Raw genomic sequence first — 27164 nt, forward strand, 5'->3', positions numbered from 1 at the left:
TTGGTTTGGTTCAGCAGGAACTGGACGAATTTCGATCCATGAGGGAGGGGGCAGGCTGCTTTACACAAGGTGATCTGTTGATTGACTTTTGTACAACCAGCCTTTCGAAAATGTTGTCAGCTATATCAGTGCTGATCAGTATATTCTGACGGTGGGGAAGTTTCCCTGCTGTCAGAATACATTAGTGCAGCAAAAAGGAATTGCCCAATCCACATTTTTTTGGATGGGGGAGTCAAGTTCTGTATGGCCAGCCTAAGACCTAGTACACTCAACAATATAACAGATCTGGTCAGACATGCCCCATCCCCCTTTTCTGCAACACAAGTTTGTGTGAGGAAGCTTGTATTTTGTATGTTACTCAGCTCTGCTTGCGCAGACCACTGCAATGTAATGGCTGGAAGTGGCATTGTTTTGAAGGATTTTCAAGCAAACATCAATCACAATTCATAACATGCAGAAATACAGGATTATACAGAGATAAAAAGGCGTGACACTTAATTAAGCTTTAAAAGAAACTTTCTATGATAAAAATAGTAGGCTGCCATTGCAAACTTACCGTTGCAAAATGCTAGTTGCTTGTCTGTTGTGCTGACTCATTGGCTTCAGTACTTTGAATGGAACACCCATGTATATCAGGAGAGTCACAGTAAAGTCAAACGTTTTGTATTTACATTTTTGTTCTTGGTCTGTAATACAAGAGGGTCCCAGCGTGACTGCCTGGCAATTGGCATTATTAGAAAAAGTGCACAGCAACAGCCCTGATATTTCTAATGACACACATTTTCCTTAGGGCCTGTACACAGTTGTCACAAACAAAGGGTTTGTTCACACAATGTGAGATGACCTGTGTTTTTCTGCACTGTATAAATCAGGTCACTGCTGAGACACATAAGAAACAATTGTTTTCTTGGTGCTCGTTAAGATCACAATGCTGGTGTGACGCACTGTGCAATGCAGAGAAATGTTGCGCTTTAAAGAGGAACTGCAGTCTGCTCACATAATTTGTAATAAAAACATATTTGCCATTCTGAAGCTTCCCTCCAACCACTTTGCATATTATTTTATATATACTGGTATTCTGTACTTGCCAATTGTGCTGCAGAAATCTCCCTCCACTGAGTCTGGCTGCATCCATTTTAACTGTGGGCAGCTGAAGCTGCTGCCTGTTCCCTTGCTGGATTTACACAGAGGCACACATCCAGCTCTGCAGCTCTCTTTGGCCCTCTTATGACTCATCCCGCCCTCCGTTCCTGGCAAAGAGCTATGCATGATGTAATAAGTCTAGGCTTTTTACCAGACAAGAAACAGGAAGTGGGCTGTATAAGGTATTTACTGGCAGAAAATCAAATGTTTTACTATCCAAAGTTAAAAACAACAAGGGCAGAAGATTTAATAGATAGAAAGATGAAAAAATGACTGAAGTTCCACTTTAAATACAATAAAAAAAAAGCAAGCAGTGTTGTCACACTGACAGCTGCCCACACAGTAAAATACTGCATTTTACCAAGCAGGCTGGTGTGAACCTTTCATAAAACAGGATTTGGGGGGGGGGGTCAGTACCATGCTCTCTTTACCGTTTTTCTTTTTTTTTTTACTTTATAAAGACCATACAAAGTTACACTCAATTCAAGTTTCCGCACTGCAGCTTGTTGCATGTGGGGTGCAGTGTGATGCAGAAGAATGCTAAGTTGTGGCGTGGCCAGGGTACATAGAAAGCAATTGTTTTCTATGTCCCCTTGCAGTGATTGGCATTGATCAGGTGCATAAAAAACCCTAGTCACTGCATTTGGTGTGAACAGGCCCTAAAACTAAACTAGTGGCAGATATAAAACCACAATGAAGGTAGTTGCACATTCACTAAAGCGGAGCTCCACCCAAAAGGGGAAGTTCCACTTCAAAAAGTAGGTTTAATTTTGGTCAATTTTAAAATAGGCTAAAAATCACACCACACATAACTGCATGTGAATTAATGTGAAGGCATGGTGTGAACTGGCCCCCTGGGGTTATCTGAGTCCAGTGCATCTTCTGTATTGTCAATAAAGCAAGAAAAAAGAGTAGAAGGAAAAGAAGGGGGGGAGGGTAGGGGGTCAGTAGAAGAGGGAAAAGGGTTTTCAGGTCAAAAAGTAAGGGAGGAAAGGGAAAGAAAAGGACAAATAAAGAAAAACAGCCATATACATGTCTCATCATCTTTAGTTAGCAAGGTGCACGCCATGTTGAATTTGGTTTGTCAGAGCAAGGCATTAGGAAAAACACTTCAGTATGATGTGATACCTAATAGTGTTCTGCATATATGGTTTGCATCAAAAATAACTCTACAATAAACAACAATGGTTATCTCAGAGCCATAGGAATTGATTCACTCTGAGTTAAATAATGGTGCTTTGGGGCAGGGCGGGCTCTGCTGCTCATGTTGATGGGGACAAGGGCCTCTTTGTGGGGGTCTGCGGGCAGGGGGCTAATCGGAATCTGGAAGCCCCCTTTAAGAAGGGGGGCCCCCAGATTCCGCCCCCCATGTGAATGAATATCCGGTACATCGTACCCCTACCCATCTACCCATTCACCAAAAAAGTGTTGCAAGGTAATAAAAACACACCGTTTTTGACAATTCTTTTATTAACTGGTTCCTGAGTGGCTCACGCATAGTGTGGCACAATGGCACTGCTGCGCGAAACCCCGTACGGGGTCCCCTTTAAAAGCGGTCAGAGGGTGAGCGCGTGTCTGCTGCATGGCAGGGGACCCAATGTGCGTGGCCGGCGGGAGCGATCTTGTGCACAAAAGCCAGCACGGGATTTGTGTGAGTAAACACACAAATCCCTGTTCTGTCAGGGGAGAAGAGACATATCGTTTGTTCCTACTAAGTAGGAACAACGATATGTCACCTCCCCCAGTCAGTCCTATCCCCTCACAGTTAGAACATGCTAAGGGAACACACATTTAACCCCTTGATTGCCCCCTAGTGTTAACCCCTTCCCTACCAGTGACATTTGCACAGTAATCAGTGCATTTTTATAGCTCTGATCACTGTATAAATGTCAATGGTCCCAAAAATGTGTCAAAAGTGTCCGATCTGTCTGTCGCAATGTCTCAGTACCAATAAAAATCACTGATCACCGGCATTACTATTAAAAAAATAAATAATAAAAATGCCATAAATCTTTCCCATAGTTCCATAGTTTGTAGACGCTATAACTTTTGTGCAAACCAATCAATATACGCTTATTGCAATTATTATTGTTTTTTTTTTTTTTAATATAAATATATATCTAAACTGATGAAGAAATTTGTTTTTTAAAAACATTTTTGAGGATATTTATTATAGTAAAAAATATATTTTTTTTTCAAGTTTGTCACTCTTTTTTTTGTTAATTGCACAAAAAATAAAAACTGCAGAGGTGATCAAATACCAATATGTAAATGTGCAAAAAAAAAACACTGCGCTAACCAGTGAGAGAAGAGCAGCTACATACAGTGTGACAAAAACAATAATATACAAAATAGGAAAAAATGTAGCGCATGATAAAGGACTATTAATGATAAAACATGATAAAGTCCATGTAGTCACAAGTCCTTCAACACAATATGGTGAGCTAAATAAGTGAAAAAAGTCTATAGACCAAAAAGCAGATGAATGAAATGTGTAATATCCAACTGTGTGTGAACACGGATACAATCACTGGGGATGGTGGTTTTTCCAAGTGCTGGCAAGAAACTAGGTTGATCCGTAGAAGGAAACCACATCAGATGAAAGACGGCATCAATGAGAGAATGATAAGTATAAACTCTTACCGGATGGAATGGACTCCCCTGTCAGCGACATGGAGTCTAAAGGGAAATGTGCCACCCAGGGCGGATAGGAAGATATCCCGGCAGTTGGAACCTCTGAGTTGGACTCCGCAGGAACTCCAGGGATCGCCAGGTAGGTAGACACGATAGGAACACACGGTAGGAATCGGCCAAAGGTGTTGCTTTAGGGAGATATTAAGGTGGGCGTGCCGGAGAACAGGCAAATTGTGCGGCAACTCTGCTAAACAAATACCACCAAAAGAAATCTCTATTTGTGGGAAAAAAGGACGCAAATTTCGTTAGGGTACAATGTCGCACGACCGCGCAATTGTCAATTAAAATTATGCAGTGCCAAATTGTAAAAAGTGCTCTGGTCAGGAAGGGGGTCAAATCTTCCGGGGCTGAAGTGGTTAAAAAAAAATAGCCCCCCCTGACCTGACAAAGAAAAAATAACAGACGCTCCCACCATTGGTGCAACCCAGCATACATCGGTCCGTGATGTCACAAGGGGGCAGGGTCACCAGATGATGTAGCCAGGTGGCCCCGCCCCTTACCTATATAAGAAATGTCACACGTCGGAGCCTGCAGTAGGCAGCCAGCCTTCACTGACGGTGGGAGTGCCTTTGTTATTTTTTCTTTTTTGGGTCCGGCGGGCGGCGTGATTGATGGTGGATTTACATTGGGGGACACTATTTTTTAATTTTTTTAATAAAATTGTGTTTTTATTACCATGTGACACTTTTTTTACTCCATACTCATTCACAGGGGGGGGCTTTTTAAAGGGGGCTTCTTAAAGGGGACTTTTTAAAGGGGACTTCCAAATTCCGATTAGCCTCCTGCCCGCAGACCCCCACAACCACTAGCCACAGCTGTGGGGATGAGGCCCTTGTCCCCATCGACATCGGTGCTTTTTTTTTTTTTTTTTTTTTTTTTTTTTTTTAATACCTTTTAATTGTCTGTTTTTTTTTTTTTTTTTTTTCACAATCCGCTGTGAGTGGGGAAGCCCGGCTCGCTTCTCAGCCTGCTGCTTAGTAACCAGCTATTTGGGACCCCCAGGCTGTTTTTTGACAAAAAAACACATGTGATAGCGCCAGAAAAACCCTGGTGGTATGCTTTTTAACGCTCTGGTCCGTTTGTGAATTGAACTAAAGAGCTTTTTATGTGGTATTTACCAGCACATTTTTTTTTCTGGTAAATACTGCATAATTTTTTATTTTTGTGAATTGGACTTAATTTGCCTCATGGAATAATTTATGCAAATGAGTAACACGATACCTTTATCGCATGCGGTAAACATTTAGTAAATTTACCCCATAAGGCCCATATATTTTGAAATTGACAAAATATACCATGAATGCGAGGATCCTTCATGACTAACGTTTAAAGTGGATGTAAACCCGAATCATGAAATTTGAGCTGGGCACAAATATCTGTAGTGTTTTCTTATCTCTCTCCAAAGCAATGAGTCTCGGCTGTAGCTCTGTTATCAGCCTGATAACTTCTGATAAGTCCTCAGCCTGATAACTTCTGATAAGTCCTCTGAGACGGGAGATAAAAGCACCCTGAAGTTTGTGTCATGGGAGGTTGCTATAAATAGATTAGCAGAAAGCTTGCCTTCTCACAGCAGAACACTGCACATTACTTCCTTCCTTTGCCAATGTGGAGGGGGGGTGTGGGCATTTCCTCCAATCAGCAGTGTTGGCTGTATGCCAATAATCCACTCCCAGTGCTGAACAGGAAGAGAAAAATCTGTAACACGATGTGCCCATTCTAAAGGATGTATAAAGCTGAAGACAGCAGATATACATGTAAAATGTATGTAGGAGGTTTTGTTTCGACCCTGTGTATTATCTGAGGCTATTCACCTCACTGGGTATATGTGAGGGTTTACATCCACTTTAAGTTTAAAATGCCAACTCCAAAGAGAGCTAAGACTGGTTTGGAAGCATGAGTTAGATTAGTAACTGACCCTATGAAAAAGAAAACATAGTTGGTCAGGTTGAAAAAAGTCCACTAATTCAGCCAAAAAAAATAAATAAATCATATAATCCCATATACACAATCCTTCACCCACAGTTGATCCAGAAGAAGGAGCAAAACCCCAGCAAAGCATGATCCAATTTGCTACAGCAGGGGAAAGCAATCCTTCCTAATCCTCCGAGAGGCAATCGGATTTTCCCTGGATCAACTTTACCTATAAATGTTAGTACCCAGTTATATTATGTACAATAAAGAAAGAAAGAAAGGATCCAGGCCTTTTTTAAAGCAATCTACTGAGCTGTCCAGAACCACCTCTGGAGGGAGTCTATTCCACATTTTCACAGCTCTTACTGTGAAGAAACCTTTGCATATTTTGGAGATTAAATCTTTTTTCCTCTAGACGTAAAGAGTGCCCCTTTGTCCTCTGTGATGACCTTAAAGTGAATAACTCAACACCAAGTTCACTATATGGACCACTTATGTATTTGTACATATTGATCATATCCCCCCTTAATCTCCTCTTCTCAAGAGAGAATAAATTCAGTTCCTCTAATCTATTCTCATAGCCGAGGTCCTCCATGCCTCTTATCAATTTGTGCCCTTCTCTGCACCTTCTCCAGTTCCCCCATATCTTTTTTGAGAACTTGTGCCCAAAACTGAACTGCATATTCCAGATGAGGCCTTACTGATTTGTACAGGGGCAAAATGATATCTCTCTCTGGAGTCCATACCTCTCTTAATACCAGAAAGGACTTTGTTTGCTTTGAAAACCACAGTTTGGCATTGCATCCTATTAAGCTTATGACCTAACAAAACCCTCAGATCCTTCTCCACTATGGATTCCCCCAGTTACACTCCCCCTAGTATGTATGATGCATGCATATTCTTAGCCCCCAAGTGCATAACTTTACATTTATAAACATTAAACCTCATCTGCACTTAGTCACCCAGTTAGACAGTGTATTGAGGTCAGCTTGTAAGTTGGAGACATCCTATAAGGACGTTATTCCACTGCATAGCTTGGTGTCATCTGCAAAGACTGAAATGGTACTTTTAATCCCAGACCTTATATCATTTATAAAGATGTTAAAAAGTAAGGGTCCCAACACTGGACCTTTGGGTACACCACTGATAACCTTCGACCATTCAGAGTAAGAATCATTAACCACTACTCTCTGAATTTGGTCTTTTAGCCAGTTTTCTATCCATTTACAAACTGATCTTTCCAAGCCTGTGCCCAGAAGCGCACAATTTCTGGACAAGTCCACCAGATATGAAACAATGAGACCAGCTGTGCACAGTTTCTCCTGCACAGCGAGAAGTTTTGACAAGGGGATCGTTTTGCTAGTAGTTGCAGGGTGAGGTACCACCTATGGAGCATCATTTGAATCGTCTGCCAATGGGAGATACATCTGGATGCTTTCCTTGTCTATTGAAGAGCCAACTGACATCCAAAAAGCCTTTTTTAATTCCTCAACTTTAAAGTACAGTTGTACTTTTGTGCTTAAAATCCTGCATGGGTTCCCTTGCCCCTTTCTATTATAATATACCTAAATACATGTCTAAGTTGCATAGCTGACCTGCTTTAACCTGCTCAATTCTCCTTGGTGCCAGGCATTGTTTATTTATTACAGGTACTTATATAGTGCCGACAATTTACGCATCAGTCCCTGCCCACAAATAGTTTACAGTCTAAGGTTTTCAACTCGCATTCATTCATATACATACTAGGGCCAAGTTAGACAGGATCCAATTAAGCTACCAGCATGTCTTTGGAGTGTAGAAGGAAACCAGAGTACCCAGAGGAAACTAGGGGTGTTGACTATAATCGATGCATCGTGATTCAGACATTCACGATTCTGCATCGATGCTGAGAGTTGGCCGAATCGATCTCCGATGGCGTCATCCGTCGCTCTGTGTGGGGCTCTGCCTCTCCTGGAGATACACAGCGGCAAAGCCTGCCTCGTGGATAAAGCCCCCTCCCCTTCACTGAAGCAGAAAGTCAGCTGATGAGCTGACAGCCAGTAGAGTGAAGGGGGAGGAGCTCGAGAAGACCCGATGTCAGAAGTGGCATTACTGGAGGCATCGGAAGGGAGAAGAGAGGCAGAGACACACGGAGCATGGAGGAGGGGTAATGGACTGACACTGAGAGCAGGTGAGTGCCAGTGTCACTGCTCACATTCCCCCCCCCACTACCATGCCTCTGCCTGATCCCATCCATCCCACCACCATCCCTCTGCCTGGTCTTATCCCCACACCATCCTTCGGCCTGATCCAATACCCCCCACCACCATGCTTCTGCCCGATTTCCCCCCCCACCATGCCTCTGCCTGATCCCATCCATCCCACCACAATGCTTCTGCCTGATCCCATCCATCCCACCACAATGCTTCTGCCTGATCCCATCTATCCCACCACCATGCATCTGCCTGAACCCACCTCTTCCACCATCATCCCTGTGCCTGATCCCACCCCCCCACTACAATGCCTCTGCCTAAACCCGTCCATCCCACAATTCCTCTGCCACTGATCCGTTTGATCCCATCCATCCACCCGCCATTGATCCCATCCAACCCACAATCCCTCTGCCACTGATCCCATTCATCCCACCATCCCTCTGCCACTCATCCCATTCATCCCACCTTGACTGATCCCATTCATCCCACCATCCTTCTGCCACTGATTCCATTCATCCCACCATCCTTCTGCCCCGATCCCATCCTACCCACCATCCCTCTGCCCCTGATCCCATCCATCCCTCTGCCCCTGATCCCATCCATCCCACCATCCCTCTGCCACTGATCCCATCCATCCCACCATTCCTCTGCCACTGATCTCATCCATCCCACCATTCCTCTGCCACTGATCCCATTCATCCCACCATCCCTCTGCCACTGATCCCATTAATCCCACCATCCTTCTGCCCTGATCCCATCCTACCCACCATCCCCCTGCCCCTGATCCCATGCATCCCTCTGCCCCTGATCCCATCCATCCCACCATCCCTCTGCCACTAATCCCTTCCTACCCTCACCAACATTCCTCTGCCCCTGATCCCATCCCCCCCACCACCATCCTTCTGCCAGATCCCATCCCTCTGTCACTATCACTTATATTTTGTGCATCAAAACTATATTTGTAGTGTAATTATGGGACTGTTTTTTTTCATGTTTTGAATAAAGTTTAAATTATGCATGATGCTGATTAATGCCATAAACAATTCTATATTGTTCTAGCGACCCAGCTGCACTGTTTTGCTTTTCTTGTCAGGCCAAACTTGCACAATTCTTTTTCATGGATAAATGTCATGTTTTTATTGCAGCTGCCCAACATGGAGGGAGAGTTGCAGTGTTAGACTATGTGGAGCCATCCCCCAAAGGTATGATCATATGGTACATTTTCTGCATTAAAAACAAATACATCATACGTTTTCAGGTGTTTAATAGTGCAAAGTGCAGTAATCCAATCAGATTTCAGCTGTTTTCCATCAGGTTAGAGCAGTCTGAATTCCATATGCCATGGTGACTGGAAGTCTCATAATGCCGTAATATCCCAAACATAAGCTCGCCACGCAAACCCTCTAGTTAGGTTGGTTACCAGCCACTCTGTGTGTGTATATATATATATATATATATATATATTTATATATATATATATATATATATATAGTGTGAACTGATCATATGGCTCCTGTGGGGGTCAGAACTGGATATGTGGTTGCTGGCTCCTAACCTTTTGGAACTTCTCCTAGCTTTTGGAAAAATGTGACCATGCCAGCGATAAGCTATCAGTCATATAGGCAGTGCATTATTTTTTGTGAGCAATGAAGTACAACCAGTGTGTAGCATTGCAAAGCAGGAATGAGAAATAAATGTCTGTCTCCATATAACTGTATCTCAAATTGGAGTTTACATGGGGCTGAAGATTCTCTCCCTGCCTCTGTGTGACAGCTATGGATACAGCCTGTCACCTAGTACCAGCGCTTACACGTGGTAGGAAACTAAGCTACATGCTTCCAATACCCATATGTATTTCTCTGCATTCTTGGTTGTTGAATGAACTTCTGCCAAAAATGTAAACCTATTTGTTCTGCATGGACCAAGCAAACAGAAAAATACACTTGCAGTGGTGTCCCTCCTCACTGTAAGGGTTAAATGCTCACTAGGTCTAGGGGGTAGAGAAAGAGGCTGTCTTACTTACTGAAGTTCCCCTTTCCAGTAGGTTCCAGGGCTGTCCTCTCCTGAAGCTCTGGTCTGTGGGTGTTCCCTCGGCGTCATCACGTACAATGCAGGGCTGTTAACCCTGCATTGTATGTGAAGGAGTGGTCATGTGACTGCGGATGAGAGAGAATTAGAGAGGATGCGAAGCTGGACCAGTCAGAGAGATAGAGGGAGCCTTCTGGATTATGGAACAAGGTAAGTATTTTGCTTTATTCTGGCACCCACTAAACAAGCATTTAAACCCTTGCAGTGTGTGTGGGTATTCAGAGAAGTAGTCATAAAGCAGTGATAAAGCTCAGAATATTGGGTAACAGTAAACACACCCACATATATGCATTAGTCATGGCAGCCTTGGTTTTGCCATCATTTGAGGTAGACTGCCTCAAACTAGGGGCTGGAGATTATGTAGGGGTAGCGAAAATCTACGCACATAATTTTCTGGTTTCAAACAGCTGTGCTGAGCATCCTGTGTCAGGTAACAAAAACAGCTTGTCCACATCAAAGAAACATAAATCATACAAAAACAAAAAATCCTTTTAGAGGTGTGCCAGTGTTCAAGCCACATAAAAAAACATAATGTGATATAGTATGTGCACACAATATAAAACACAGATAATCAGCTAGTAGTAAGCTATGGTAAGTAAGGGAAATGCAGCTGGTTTTTAGAAGTGAGAGGAGTGTGCAAAATTTGAAAGTGATCAAATGCACTCACAGACAAAACTCCTGGGGATCAAAGTTTCGGCCTATGCCGATGACATGCTATTCTCCCTTACGCACCCTCTGGTTTCACTCCCTAACCTGATGACGGAGTTTGGGAGATACGGAGAGCTCTCAAACCTCCAGTTTAACTTCTTCAAGTTAGAAGCAATGGGGGTTAATTTTCCACATAAATCAATTGTACAACTACAGAACAATTTTAAATTTAAATGGACTGACAAGGAGCTGACGTACTTAGGTACATTGGTCCCCTCCAACACAGCCAAAATCTTTGAGCTAAACTTCCCACCACTACTTCGTAGAGTTAAACAACTTTTAGACAAGCGGAACACTGGTCTTCATTCTTGGTTGGGCCGCTGCAACATTATTAAAATGAGCATTCTCCCCAAGTTTCTCTATCTCCTACAGGCGCTTCCAGTCCATATCCCAGCTAGCTATTTCAAACAAACCCAAACAACATTCCTTGACTTCATCTGGGCACACAGACGCCCATGATTACAGCGTAATCAGCTAATGCTACCTAAACGATACAGGGGACTGGCAGTGCCGGATATACGCAAGTATTACCAAACGATACATTTCAGTAGGATTGGAACAGACACACAGATTTTAAACTATGGGTTCTTATAGAACAGGCCCAATCAGACGTTCCTCTTAGTGGAGCCCCGTGGTGTTATACCTCCCTCTCACGGGAGATGAAGAACCACCCCCTATTAGGCAATACAGCCAAGCTATGTGCAGTCCTACTTTCATCCCCCAACATATCCTCAAAGACATCACCCCTGTACCCAATCATGGGGAACCCCCTTTTCCCTCCGGGAATTAGCGGTTCCAACTTCCGAAACCTGAAGGACTTGGGCCTTACACAGGCTTTCCGATTTTTTGGAGGGGGGGGGGGGCGTGGCCGACGACCCCGGAGCTGGTAGACCAATCGGGCACTTTCCGGCTGGGCTTTTGGAGGGCCCTCCAGCTCTCCCATCTTTTCAGAACCCTTCCGGCCCCGGGGTTGTTTGCCAGGCCCCTTACCACCTTCAAAGAATTCTGCTCAGAGACGGGGGCAATGCCCCACACACTCTTTGCCAACTACGAGTTATTAATTACCCCTGCGGAGCTCCATGTTTTGAACTCCATACAAGAATGGGAACAGGACCTAGGTAAAACTTTCAGTACAACACAGCAGCAACACATTCTCAGGCTTACGTACAAATCTTCTATTTGCGCGAAAACACAGGAGACCAACTTTAAGATCCTAACTAGGTGGTACAGAACCCCAGTGAGACTGAAGAAAATCTTTTCAGACACTTCTGATCAGTGGTGGAGATGCAAGGAAGACAAGGGTATTTTTTGGACCGGCCCCAAACTACAACACTTTTGGACGGAGGTCCAACGTACCCTCCAAAGACTCACAGAACGCAAAATACCGAATGACCCAGCATACTTCCTCCTACACGCCACCAATATACCAGGGAAGATATACAAAAAGTCTATTATCCGGCACCTTCTTGACACTGCTAAATCTTGTATCCCTCTTAGGTGGAAATCCCCGCAACCCCCGACAGTAGGGATGTGGATTTGAAAAGTAGATTGGAAACCTAGTACTAACAGCGCGACACCAACAGGAGCGATACTCCAAGTCCTGGTCACCATGGAACGGCTTTATCTTTTCAGACGAAGGAAAAACCCTCCTTGACAGCGACCCGAATGACTAAAAGTCACCCTACTAACTAAATAGCTAACTATTGACCCTACTGGTTACAGAGCATCCAGGTGCCCTGACTGATTGCCCCCGCATCTGGCGGGCTCACACAGAATTATCCTCCAGACCCCCCCCCCTACTCCCCCCCCAATTCTTCTTCTCTGAATTCTCCCTTCCTCTTTTTCCCTATATAATTGCTAACTATCCTTCTTCTTTATCCTTTTTCTCAGTTCTATGGACCCGAATTAATGAGATCCAAACTCTTCTAGTATATTAAACTTAAAAATGGATTGGGACCGGTCTGGGACCCACTAAAGGGCAAAATGTCATACTGTCCTTTTGGATGTAATAAAATGCTCTCGTATAGAACGTATATATGCAATGTGATTTAAAGTGGTTGTATACCTATTTTTAAAACTTTTACCTACAGGTAAGCCTATAATAAGGCTTACCTGTAGGTTTAGGAGATATTCCCCTCGCAATGAGCCGCTGACTGCAGTGGCGCATGCGCACAGGGGATTCTCGGCTGAAAGCCCGGCAAACTCCGGACCTTGCTGGAAAGAAGTCTCCTGCGCGCAAGCACTCACATCGCCGGAGCCGCGATACCCGGAAGACACGCCGAGGGGAAATGTCAGCTCCCTCGGCGTGGACCGGGTGAGATGCCGGCGCCTCGTTCTAAGGTAAGTATCTCATAATGAGCTAGTATGCATTGCATACTAGCTTTATGCCTTTTCCCTTACAGGTGTAGGGAAAGAAAAAAAAATTCAGCGGTTTACTACCGCTTTAAGATAACAAACTGTGAATGCCCAGATGTCTGTCCTAAATAAAATAATTGTAAAAAAGAAACTCATGGGGATAGTATTATACAGTCTGAATCCTGTCAAAGCAAACCAACGCTCTGGATGGCATAGAGACTACCTTGGCCACAGGCATATCACCGCCAGCCGTCCTCGACATTAGAGCAGAAACATTAAACGGGGAGAGAGAGTAACCAAGCGGTGACTGACTAAGAGTAAGAGGATTTTGCTTTTGGCCAGGCAGTCTGCTTACCATCCAGAGGGTTAGTTTGCTTTGACAGACATTCAGATTGTACAAAGCTATCCCCAGGTGTTTTGTAATCAATAAATGGATCATGAACTTCTACGCTATGGAAGCCTTTGCTCAGCTCTTTTGCTTTGTTTAAAAGGGAATATCAAGTTGTCTGGCATTAACTACACACATAAAAATCCCTTTCTAGAAAGGAAATGGAATTTAGTACCCTGATAACCATAAAAGGGTTACCTTTGAAAGCTGCCGTCACACATTTACTAAAGGCAAATAAACTGTTTACTTTTCAATGGAAGTTTTACTTTGCATAGGAATTTTCCCCAGAGCTTTGTAAGTGAGGTAAAACTCTGCTGACTTCTATCATCCAATCAAAATACAACATATGCATGTTTATTTTTTATTTTTTCTTAGGCACCAAATGGGGAATCGGAGGTACATGTGTAAATGTTGGCTGCATTCCCAAAAAACTGATGCACCAGGCCGCTCTGCTGGGAGGTGCCCTGAAAGATGCCCCCCATTATGGCTGGAATGTACCTTCTCCAATTCAGCATGACTGGTAACTTGCTTGATCCTTATCCTGTTGTGATCATGCTCTAAACATAGCGCACGCTGCATGGCTGCAGTGTTAAATCCCCTGAACTATACTGCACATCGAATTTACTAATACACTAACCTTAACAAGCATTTTAAATACCATTTCCGTTATTTTGTTTATCCAAAATCTTCCACTCAAAGTAAGTGTTAAAAAGTGGAAATTAATTTTGAAGTGATGTCAGATGCCATAAACTTTTAAAAATCTTGTTTTATGGTTCCCCCTTGTGTCTGGGTTCTTACAGTACATCATAGCCTGTCTAAATTTACTAAAACTGGAGAGTGCAAAATCTGGAGCAGCTGTCCATAGAAACCAATCGCCTTCTAACTTCAGCTTGTTCAATTAAGCTTTGGAAGCTGGATACCTGGAAGCTGATTGGTTTCTATGCAGAGCTGCACAAGATTTAGCACTCTCCAGTTTTAGTAAATTAACCCCTATGGGTCTAATTGACCTCTGATGTATACATAAAGAGTACCCATCATCCGTTGAATGCAATCATATAGGGGGCTTGTTGGCCCCATTGTGATACCTATAGGGTTAAAATTAAAAAGAAAAGTTGTACATTAAAAATATAAAATAAATAAAAATAACAAAAAAATTAACCAACCCCATCACTTATCTGTGTATTGCATGCACGTGTATGTAAACAAAAATTGGGTGGCCTCCCAGTGGAGGATATCCCTGGACAGGCTATTGGTCGATCTTTGTTTCAGGCTCGTAAACTGATTCTGAGACACTGGAAATCCACTGAACCTCCTACACTGCAGGAGTGGATTACTCAATTGGGAGACACCCTTTCGTTTGGAAAAACGTATCTATCAGCATAGGGGGACGCGAGCCAAGTTTGATAAGCTGTGGGCCTCCTGGCTGGATGTCCCTGGTCTGGCCCTGGTAGATTTGGTGTATGATCGATTATTCTCATGATAGAGGGAATCTTTTGGATCTAGATGTTTAGGTGTTTGATATTTCGTGTTTATATAGCTCTTCCTGGGGAACCTGAAGGTAATATTTGCCTGTACTGAAAAAGTAGGATGTGATATATATGGCTCAGAGAGGATAATATATTGCATTAATTGATTTTCTTGTATGATCTACATTGTTGATTATGTATACTGGTTATGCTGTGGAACTGTTGGCTGTATTTCTTATGTTCAATAAAACCTTTTCTGTTTGAGAAAAAAAAAAAAAAAGGGCATCACATAGCATATCACTGTGCATGGCAGAGTGAAAGCAATAATTCTAGGTCCCTCATATACAGTTACTCTAAACTCATAAGCTGTAAAGGCATGTGAAGCATCACCTATTGATAATTTGGGGCATTGCAATTTATCAGTGTTACGTTGGCACACAGCATTGAGACCTTACACATTTTGGTATCTATTTAATTGACTTAACCTCTGTCTTTTATTTTGTTTAAGAAATCAGGAATTGCTATATTGTGTTTGTGTGCAATAACATGTATTTTTGTGTTTTTGTTCATGAAAATACAAATTTAAAAAACAATTGTGCAAATACCGTGCGACTTAAAAACATTTTCAACTGCCATCTTTTTACAGAGCCCCTACAGAGCCCCTGCTTTTAGAAAAAAATGTAAAAAAAATGCAGATTTTGACATGTGAAAAATAGAAAAAAATTGCCCCAGAAGTGAAGTGGTTTTATATTTTGTTTTTTAAAGATTATACATTGTTAAACTGTTTTACATCTGTATCTTTACAATTCTAAAATATAGACAGCAGAAGTGAGGGTGAGGAGTCACCGCTCTGATTTATTTATTGTGTGTAAAGCTTGAGCAATTTACACAAAAGGCCTTTTTTACTAAACAGATCAGACCAAAAATGAGCCCAGAGCTCCTCCTGCTGGCTAAAAATAAAAATGCCAGACTTTTAAATGCAATATTTTAGATAAAAGAACAATATTTTTGAACATTTTGATTTTTATTCTGACTATAGTGAATAAAAGAAAACATTTGTGAAACCACTATAGATCCCATTTAACTTCCCCAGGTGTGAAAGTAGTGTAGATGTTTTTGTCTTTTTAAATGTTTTTGTCTTACCTAAATTCAGGTCAAAAATGGCACAAGCTGTTCAAAATTATGTGAAATCATTAAACTGGGGACACAGAGTACAACTGCAAGACAAGTAAGTCAGTTTTAATTCTTCAAACATGAAAATCTTATCCTTCAAGCATGCTAAAATGTTATCACAGTTTAAGCTGTATGTGAGTCACTTACATGTAAAACAAACCTGCAAAAAGAAGACTGCATATATTTACCTATCTGGTGGCCTGTTTCTTGAAAAGCTACCGATTCACTGCTCACCGTCTTCTACAAACATTTGACTGACCAGATGTCTTTATCCGCTGGCTCCTACATCCTGCAGTCTTTACATATTTTGTTTTCCACAGTAACTCTGTGCTGACACGGTTTTAAATACATTTTTTTTAATAAATGATTATTTTTTTTTTTATAAATGGAGGACTAAATAATTTTATATGAATTGGTGCATTTTAATTTGACATGTCTCTAATAATGTTACTGTGACCCAAAGTGGATTTGGGATGCAAATTAAAGTGGAGGGTTTGGTTATTAATTGAAAATAAACCAAATTATTAGAATTTTAAGCCTATTTTTGTGCAGTCTTTACTCTTAAATTTCCAGGGTTAATTTCAGTGCCTCACTATGTGGTTTATTGTAATAACTGATCTAGTGTTTTTTGCTGTTTCAACAGGAAGGTTAAGTATTTCAACCTGAAGGCCAGTTTTATTGATGAGCATGCAGTATGTGGAGTAACTAGCATGGGAAAAGAGGTTTGTTTCTCAAAGAGAGGCTGCGCTTTGTAGTGTGTGTATGTGTATATGTATGTGTGTATATATATATTATATATATATTCTCTTGGACTGATGTTTTATTTACATGACTTTGAAAGTCATATTAGAATATCACACAGGTTCACTACACGTGTGTAGAACAAAGCACTAGTTTACGCTTTAGAAAATGCAGGTTGTTGAGTGACCGTCAACTTCTTATATTACTCAAGGATTCTAGCAGCTCTGTGTACTTGAAGTACTATTTATACCTCCTACTGTAGCCCTGAGACAGGGGAACACTGTCTCTCTGAAGAATTTAGGTGAGAATGCACTAGAGGGGAGGGAGACTTTTGTATGGAGAAGACAAGCTGGGAACATCAGCTGTGAGATCTTGTCCATGTTCAGGAGAACGATAATAAACTAATGGGGAATTCATCATACCCTTGCCACTTTAAGGGAAAAAAATGGGGGAGAAATCCACTAGTATATCAATAGATACAAGGCAAAGCATGCATGGACTTTTTGGTTGGCCCGTCTCTCATTCCAGATGCCTGCCATTATACCTGTTACTCCATATCTGGTCATTTATGTTCTTAGAGTGTTATGTGCAGTCTATGCTGCAGGTAGCCAAACAGTTGTAAAATTACGTGTTCACACTGAACGCGAGTCCAGCTGAACTTGCACGATTTCAAACCCGCATTTTAGTGTGATTTCAGAGGCGATTTGAAAGACATCTGTGCGGGTTCATGCAAATATGTCTATTGAAATCGCCCCTGACGTCACCAAAAATAGTGCAGAAACTACTTTTGGAAATTGGTGCGGCGTCGCAAAGTCGGCGCCGCACCAATTCTGTATGCACAAATCTGTATGAATAAATGATACATAAAAACAGATATGATGTATTCATTTTCGCACTCTAAATTAACAACAATGCAGATCTGTCATATGGAAAAGTAAGAACACCCTAATGCCTGGTACACACGATGAGATTATCAGACAAATGATCGTCAGTTGTTTTTTGCATGCTATTCTTGATAGAATATAAAGAAGTTACTATAGTTACGAAAATTCTCATATGACAGAATAAAATACGGAAGTAATGTATTTTATTTGGGGTCAATAACTGTACTGATTAAACAAAAATGGTACGATCTGGTATCATACGAGAATTTTTTTTTCGTGCCTTTCCCATTTTATGATTTTGCATGAATTGTGATCAGCTCTCGAAAGCTGTGTATTAATGATCAGATTATCGTACGATCACTTCGAAACCGGTATTTTTCGTACGATTTTCTGATCGTGTGTATAGACCATTATATGTACCACCACTTCAACTCCATATAATTAGAATTAGGTGTTCTAAATTTGGTGGCAACCATTAGAACCTTTTTAGGGAGTATGCAGATGGAACATTGCACCTCTGATCCACTGATTGCATATACAATGCTTTGCTGACTCGTTGGTGGGAAAAAATAATAAATGCACCTTTTTTCTGCAAAAATATGTTCATTCATTATTTTTTCCTCAAAGTTGAACATAGCCTTTAAACCTCAGATCTCTGTGGCCTGGTGTTCACTTTGTTATTGATTTTTGTGGTGACATTTATGCCAAGATCAAGGTTGCTTTGCTCCTTCAGGGTCTGGGCAGATTGCAGTCATCAGATTGAAATCATGCAGAATTTATATTGACTTCAAAGTGTGCTTGATGAGAATGTGAAGCCATCTGTCTGAAAGATGGAATTAAACCAGAAATGTATCTTTCGATATGATAATATTTCGAAGCACACCAACAAATCAACCATTGAATGGCTCAAAGAGTAGAAATGGAGGATTATGGACTGGCCTAGTCAAAGCCTAAATTTGAATTTCTTTAAAGTGTTGCGGGTTGATCTGAAACGGTCAGCTATAGACGGCATAAGGGGGCGGGGTCACCGCCTATTTAAGTCAGAGCGGAGCGCCCAGAGTGCATTCCAGCTGGAGAGAGTGTCGTGTCAACATCAGAAGAAGAGAAGAGGGAAGAAGGCAGAAGGTAGCAGACCGGGCTCCTCCGCTATAGCAAAAGAGCAGCAAAAGAGCAGAAGACAGCGGAGGAGCCCGGCAGAAGACCCGGAGAGCGCGAAGAAGAACCGGAGAGACCTCCGAAGTCGGAAGAAGACCTCCGAAGTCGGAAGAAGACCCCCGAAGTCAGAAGAAGACCCCCGGAGCTGTCTAATAAATTACTTTAAAAATCTGTGTAGTGTTTTTTTTATTGACACTTTTTCCCTAGGTGAATGGGTAGGGGTACCATGTACCCCATACTCATTCACATAGGGTGGGGGGCCGGGATCTGGGGGCCCCCTTATTAAAGGGGGCTCCCGGATTCCGATAAGCCCTCCGCCCGCAGACCCCGACAACCAAAGGCCAGGGTTGTCGGGAAGAGGCCCTTGTCCTCATCAACATGGGGACAAGGTGCTTTGGGGTGGGGGGGGCCGAAGGTCGCCCCCTCCCCCAAAGCACCCACCCCCCATGTTGAGGGCATGCGGCCTGGTACGGCTCAGGAGGGGGGGGGGGCGCTCGCCCGTCCCCACCCCCTTTCCTGACCGACCGTGCTGCGTGCTCGGATAAGGGTCTGGTATGGATTTTGGGGGGGTCCCGCGCTGTTTTTTCGGTGTAGGGGTTCCTCTTAAAATCCATACCAGACTGAAGGGCCTGGTATGCCCCTGAGGGGGAACCCACGCCATTTTTTTATTTAAAATTTGGCGTGGAGTTCTCCCTCAAGATTCATACCAAACAGTGCCGGGCATTGGCGGGGATCCGAGTCGGATCCCCGTGCTTGTCGCTCATTGGGAAAGGAAAAATCATTTTTCCTTTCCCGATGAGCAGCTCGGCGCTGTTATCCGCAGCTGACACAGTGCACTGCGATTACCTGTGGTTATGTGCGGATAGCTGCGCTAAATCGCTCCTGGATGCAGTCAATTCTATTTTTTCTATCCGCACAGAACCGCATGTATCTAATTCGCATCTAAACGCAGTGTGTGAATGGGGCCATAGGAAAACATTGTGTGCTTTTAGCTGCGGTAGAAAATTAGAAAATCCGCAGCTAAAAGCACTATTCTATCCGTCCGTGTGAAACGGGCCTTACGGTTGCACTCATATCATCGGTGCATTGCATGAGCATAAATTATCCACCAAGCGCCATGGGCTGTGTCAGACACCCTCCAAGGAACTTTTGTCCCAATGTCAGCTGGTGTTTCTGTAGCTTAAAGTCTTCTACTCTTTCCCAGTCGTGTGATCACAGGGAGACAAGAGAAAGCCGCCAGCCACACTCAGGGCTTGTATAAGACAGGCACCGGAGCGGGGAGAGGAGACCAGTACAGGTACTTGAACAAGGAGGCCACGGCTTCTGAACGTGTTGTATCCAGTCTTCTTCCGGGTACATGCTGTCGCTCTAAGCCAGCACCGGTCTCCATTTCCCACTCCAGGCACCTGTCTTATACAAGTAGCGAGTGTGGCTGGCAGCTTGCTCTCCTCCCTGTGATCACACTATTGAGAAATAGTAGAGGACTTTGATCATGCTATTGGGAGAAAATGGAGGACTTCAAGCTACAGTAACACCAGCTGACACTGGGACAGCATTTCCTTGGAGAGTGTCTGACAAAGCCCATGGCTCTTTGTGGATGATTTAGGATCATGCTGTGTACCAGGGATCATGTGAGTGCAACATTTATTGTTTTTATATATGTTAATATAGAAGTTAATTGTGCTAGGGTGACACTTCCCTTGTTTTTGTTGTTTGGCTCTGAAATAGAGGGGTTTCCTCCTCAAAACGCATCAGCCTTCCAGACTCCTTGGGGTTGATTTACTAAAGGCCAATAGACTGTGCACCTTGGAAAGTGCAATTGCACTCTGCAAGTGCAGTTACTCCAGTGCTTAGTAAATGAGGTAAAGCTTCACTTTGCAAAGAACACCCAATCACATGCAAGGAAAATGATAAAAACAGCATTTTTGCTTGCACATGATTGGTTGATGAAAGTCAGCAGAGCTTCTGCTCATCTACTAAACTCTGGAGCAACTGCTCTTGCCGTGTGCAACTGCACTTTCCAAAGTGCACAGACTTTTTGCCTTTAGTAAATCAACCCCCTTGTGTTTGGAATTCTGTGCAGTAGTTCTGATATATATATATATATATATATATATATATATATATATATAATATGTTGTGCAGTAGTTCAGTCGTTCTGTTTGGATTTATATTGATGAGCTTGTACACACATTGGTTTGTGAATATATCAGTTTCTTGGGTTTTATTAACCGCCCCACGTACATTTACTGCGGCACGGTGGCCCTTAAGCGCAAAATTACATACCCATACGTGGTTTCTCTCCTTGGCTATGGGCCACAAGCGAGCGCCATTGGATCCCCGCTCCCTCTGTGATTGGACACAGCGGGGCCAACCAGCGATCGTTCACAGGAAAGGCAGAACAGCAGTCTGCCTATGTAAACAAGGCAGACCACCGTTCTGTGAGGGAGGAAAATGGAGATCTTGTGTTTCTGCTAAGCAGAAACATGGATCTGTTTTCCTTAATTCACAGCATCCCACACAGTTAGAAAGCACTCCCTAGGAGCACACTTAACCCTTTGATTATCCCTGATGTTAACCCCTTCCTTGCCAGTGTCATTTATACAGTGACAGTGCATTGTTTCACTGTAGTGGTGTCACTGGTCCCCAAAAAGTGTCACTTAGTGTCAAATTTGTCCGCCGCAATGTTGCAGTCCCGCTAAAAATCGCTGATCGTTGCCATTACTAGTAAAACAAAAAAATGGCCATAAATCTATCCCATAGTTTGTAGATGCTATAACTTTTGCGCAAACCATCAATATACGCTTATTGGGATTTTGTTTACCAAAAACATGTAGCAGAATACATATTGGCCTAAATTGATGAAGAAATTAGATTTTTTTTTTAATTGGATGTGTTTTATAGCAGAAAGTAAAAATATATTTATTTATTTATTTATTTTTTAAATTGTCGGTCTTTTTTGTTTATAGCGCAAAAAATAAAAACCGCAGAGGTGATCAAATGCCACCAAAAGAAAGCTCTATGTGTGGGGGAAAAAAGAACATCTATTTTATTTGGGTACAGTGTCACACAACCGTGCAATTGTCGGTTAAATTAACGCAGTGCTGTATCGCAAAAAATGGCCTGGTCATTATGAGGGAAAATCTTCCAGAGCTGAAGTGGTTAATGCTGTATAATGATAATACGCTAGACTGATGTGCCCTCTCTCTTGTTTGTGGACTGTTTTGGCATATTCGAACTACCCCAGTTCCAGGAGGGCAGCAAGGTGCGGTGCTTACATCAGAAGTGAAACTGAGGCAACAAGAGACTTCTTTGTACCTGAGCCCCATCATTGAGCTCAGGAGACGGTTTTTACTGTGCCTCCTACTATTTAATACATAGCTATTCTCAGGTGATATTTTAACAGCCAGTAATTGCTGGTAAGTGGCATGGGAACAGTGACAAGGGAGAGGAGTTTAACATAGGAGATACTCTCTAAAAACTTTAAAAACTTTGTTGGAGTGTTTTAGGGCATATCTCCTACTTTAAAGGGTTTGTAAACCCTTGATTTTTTTTTTTTTTTTTAATAAAGAAAATAACAAGCATGCCTATACTTACCTGCTCTGTGCAATGATTTTGCATGGAGCAGCCCCAGTCCTCTTCTTCTGGGGTCCTCCCTGGTGGCGCTCCAAGCCCCTTCTCTTCAACCCTTTCAACCTGTGTATACATATAAAGATATTATAAATACCTTTTTTCCCTTTTTTTATTTTTTATTTTTATAAGTGATCATATTCCCTTTTGTGCTCTCATGCCTAGTGTGGTCAGTGTTTAATAGGCAAGCAATACAAAGAGAAATTGACACTTTTTCATACAAGTACATGATACAGCAGGCACATATCAGCAATATGTAATGTTAGCTTAACCATTTAAGGAATATGTAAACCTATGTGCAGACACTTATAAGTGGCTATAGTGAGTATAATTTAATTTATGTAAGGTACAATAATAGCTATTATTTCCCACGTGCAGGGACTATGTTTTTGTTTAATTGTAATTTAACAGTGTATAAAATGTGTTATAACTGGAATCTAATGAGATTTTATATCAGCAGAATTACTAACATTTTTCTTTCTTTCTGACAGACAATACTGACTGCAAACAACATAGTTCTAGCTACAGGAGGAAGGCCAAAATATCCTACAAACGTAAGAAAAATCTTTCATCTATTCTAGGATGCAAGATTCACATTGAGCATTTACTACTCAGTCAGTTTCAGCAGAGGTTAAAGATGGAAGTGCCGCCCCCCCCCCCCCAATTATAATAGTCACATGTGCCTTAATTTTCTGGTCATTGCTGTATATCTAATAGACCCAGCATGGGGCACATCAGAATTACTTTGTGCCTGTCATGTTCCCACATTTTGTTTGTAGCATGTCTCTTTTATGTTTGTGACAGCCACAGATTTATGAGACATAAGAATTGTTGAAGAGTGAGAAGTGAAATATACTAATATATCTAGCCACTGGTAAATACAACCAAAGCAAACATAGTTTGTATTGGTTCTCATGTGTCCCTACACATACCACACATTTCTGTATAATTTAGCTTTTAGGTCAAGTAGTGATGATTATGCATTTGTCTATTTGGGCCGGATCTATTTGATCCCCTGCTGCGCTGAGCTGAGATAAGCAGCCGGATGACAGCCTGTTCTGCTCTAAGGGCAGTCGGATGTAAATGAACCAGCTGTCCATTTACACCCGTCTGCCCTCCGATCTGATGTGGTCAGACGGAAGGGAACGGATCCTCCTTCTGTTTGGTTTTGCCGGATCAGATCAGATTGGAGGTAGCCGGGTGTAAACGGACACAAATCTGTTTACACCCGACTGCTCATAGAGGGGAATGGAGGGTCCAATCAGGCTAAAAAACAGACAGCCGGACCGGATCAGACCTCTTGTGTGAAAGGCACCAAAGGAAGAGTGTGGCATATTAGTGTTATGCAGACAAACTTCTAAAACAATAATGATTGTGTATCTATTTATAGTTACATATTCTCTAAGCCTTTGTGAAGAGAAAGTTGAACAGTGTAAATAAAGACAGTAGGATGCCTAAGGTCCCTTGAACACGGGGCTGTCTAGGAACAGTGTGTCCCTCACAGCGTTTTAGTGCACTCAGGAGGGACAGGTGCAGCAGGCAGCCTGTCAGTCTATGGCAGGCTGTAGTTGGACGGGGCTGAATACTGTACCGAGTGGTATCTGCATTCAGAGCCCTGTGTTTTAAGGGACAAAGGTTCGGAACGCAGGTCTTCTGCAGGGGGACAAACACTAACACTGCACTGCATGCAAAACACATCCAAACTAGTCCTCGCTTCGGCAGGACATATACTAAAATTGGAACGATACAGAGAAGATTAGCATGGCCCCTGCGCAAGGATGACACGCAAATTCGTGAAGCGTTCCATATTTTTTATAATATTGAACTAAACATAACGAATCAAGTTAAGGTTGTCGGAATTATAATACAGTAAGAGTTGATTCTGATATTGCTGTTGAATGAACAACAGGTTCACTATTTTTATACTCTAATATGATTGGAAATCATTAAGCGCTCAGCATATAAGGGTACTATTATTATAGCTGGTATTTGCTTAAATCTGTACCTTGTATGGAGTCATACTCCCTGCGAAATATATTGTGTGTTAGACCTATTATAATTAAAAGACATAAGTAAGACAGGTGATGCTCCTGGTAGCATATATATAATTGGAACAGTCTACAATAATCTAAGGTAGTTGATAACTGCTCCTGTGACATGCTTTATGAGAATCCCGAAATTTGTACATGCCATATACGAGTATCTGTATGCTACCTGTATTTGTTTCTTTATGCAAAATAAAAACCTTTCTGACTAAAAACACATCCAAACTGCTGCATGCAGTTATTTGCAGTGAACCTAAACTACTGTTTAGGTTCACCATATATAACCATGTATGGTGCCTTGAAAAAGTATTCATACCCTTTGAAAATTTTCCACATTTTGTCATGTTGCAACCAAAAACGTAAATGTATTTTATTGGGATTGTATGTGATAGACCATTACATAGTGGCACATAATTGTGAAGTGGAAGGAAAATGATAAATGGTTTCAAACATTTTTACAAATAAATATCTGAAAAGTGTGGTGTGCATTTGTGTTCAGCCCCCTTTATTCTGATACCCCTAGCTAAAATCTAGTGGAACCAATTGCCTTAAAGAGGAAGTAAACCCTGATGGGTTTACTTCCTCTTTGTTTCCCTGCAAAGGTAAAGCATAATGGGCTACTATGCATCGCATAGTAGCCCATTAGGTGTCATTTATCTGACACAGGAGCCTGCGATGTCACCGCTGTTCCCTCTGCTACGGAGCGTCCATCTTCTTTCCGGGTATCGTGGCTCCGGCGCTGTGATTGGCCGGAGCGGCGATGATGTCACTCCCGCGCATGCGCACGGGAGCCGCCACTTACAGCATATCGCCGTTAGCAGGGGCATGCTCAGTGCGCCTGTGCACCGATGTCTACGGCGCATGCGCCATAGACAGCGATACCTGTCTTTTTGCAAATATCTCCTAAACCGTGTAGGTTTAGGAGATATTTCTTGGATCTACAAGTAAGCCTTAATCTAGGCTTACCTGTAGGTCATAGTGGTCTGTAAGGGTTTACAACCACTTTAAGAAGTCACCTAATTAGTAAATAGAGTCCACCTGTATGTAATTTAATCTCTGTATAAATACAGCTGTTCTGTGAAGCCCTCAGAGGTTTTTTTAGAGAAGCTTAGTGAATAAACAGCATCATGAAGGCCAAGGAACACACCAGACAGGTCAGGGATAAAGTCATGGAGAAGTTTAACCACTTTCCGATTGACAGCGCAGGGCTAGTTCTGGGAGGGCTTACAGTGATATCCTCCCGCGAACGAGCTTATGCATGAACAAGCTTCCAATCCCAGTGGCCCTTTACCACGTGATCATTCAGTGCCAAAATACTGACGTCCTCTCCTCACGCCGATCATGTGAGGAGGAGAGGAAGAAGCTGCAGTGTGAGGCTGCTTGTTTTTTTTTTTTTTTTTTCCATGTTCCACATTGGTGATCAGCAGTGCCACATCTGTGCCCCATCAGTGCCCAGCAGTGCTCTACAGTGACACATCTGTTCTCCATCAGTGCTCCATCTGTGCCACATCAGTATGCCCAGCAGTGTCCCATCAGTGCTCTACAGTGCCCTTTCAGGGCACATCTGTGCCCCATCAGTGCTACATCTGTGCTCTACAGTGCCCCTCAGTGAGTGCTTATCAGTGCCACCCTATCAGTGGATCCTCATTAGCGCCTGTCAGTGCTGTAAAAAATTTGTAGAAAAATGCATTTTCTTTATCATACATCATGGGACACAGACTGGTATACCCAATCAAGGAAGTTCACTCCCTATATAACTCTTCCTCCTTCCAGGAGCACATCAGCTTTTTCGTCAGTGTCTAAGGTGTTGGTCACGAGTGAAGATGTGCTCTGAGGAGCTCCAGGGGGGATCCATGCTGGATTTAAAAAAACCTCCAAAACCAGATCCATCCACGCCACTGAAGCCACAGGATGGTACCAGGGCCTTGCATAGAAGAACAAGGTTTTGCCTGTAACGCTTCTCTTTGAGGGCTGGACCCTGGGAACCAGGACTCTTTTTGGTCTTGCTACATTCTACAGTACCTAAAATTGCTCCTGAGGGGTGCTGTACAGGTCCAAAGGAATGGAACCCCTATTAAAAGGGACCCGGTCTTTGAAGGTTTACTAACGCAGCTCGCCGTGATGGGTGAAGTTTGGATCTTTCTGTTTCTGCAGTATCCTGGAGCGAGGATAAGGTAAGAGAAGAAGCTTAGGAACTGTAAAAAGTCCACCTAGGCCTTTCTTCCATATGTTAAACATTGTAATGCCTTAAAATCTCCTCTAGAGGGAGTAAAGATACATATGCCTTATTACGTTGTTTCTCAGCAACTCTGTCCAGCTACAACAGCTTGTGTGGTCCCAGTTGCACGCGGGGGTTTGAATTGAACAAAATGTTCCTCTCTCTCTCACCCCCCCCAAATTGGGGAAACTAAGGGGCTGGGGGTACAGCAATGTAAAAGCTGTACTACATCATTTGAGTAGTATTGCATATTTGGAAATGTGTCAACGCTAAACTGATTTACACTTAATGAGAATATAAGCTTCAACTGCTAAATAAATATATATATATATATATATATATATATATATATATATATATATATATAAAATAT

General features: G+C 42.4%; 1 protein-coding gene and 1 non-coding gene across 2 annotated transcripts in view; both read left to right on the forward strand.

Annotated features, from left to right (window-relative positions):
• Positions 1-27164, forward strand: part of TXNRD2 (thioredoxin reductase 2) — a 185084-nt gene that overhangs the window by 12751 nt on the left and 145169 nt on the right. Inside the window, exons 3-7 of the mRNA XM_073628864.1 lie at positions 9086-9142; positions 13855-13999; positions 16099-16173; positions 16762-16840; positions 23020-23082. Coding sequence (XP_073484965.1) covers positions 9086-9142; positions 13855-13999; positions 16099-16173; positions 16762-16840; positions 23020-23082 — 419 coding nt within the window. The remainder of the gene's footprint in view (positions 1-9085; positions 9143-13854; positions 14000-16098; positions 16174-16761; positions 16841-23019; positions 23083-27164) is intronic.
• Positions 24235-24341, forward strand: LOC141124989 (U6 spliceosomal RNA). The gene has a single exon (XR_012241301.1). It is a non-coding gene; the product is annotated as a U6 spliceosomal RNA (small nuclear RNA).

Source organism: Aquarana catesbeiana, linkage group LG01, assembly GCF_042186555.1.
Source record: "Aquarana catesbeiana isolate 2022-GZ linkage group LG01, ASM4218655v1, whole genome shotgun sequence".
NCBI lineage: Eukaryota > Metazoa > Chordata > Amphibia > Anura > Ranidae > Aquarana > Aquarana catesbeiana.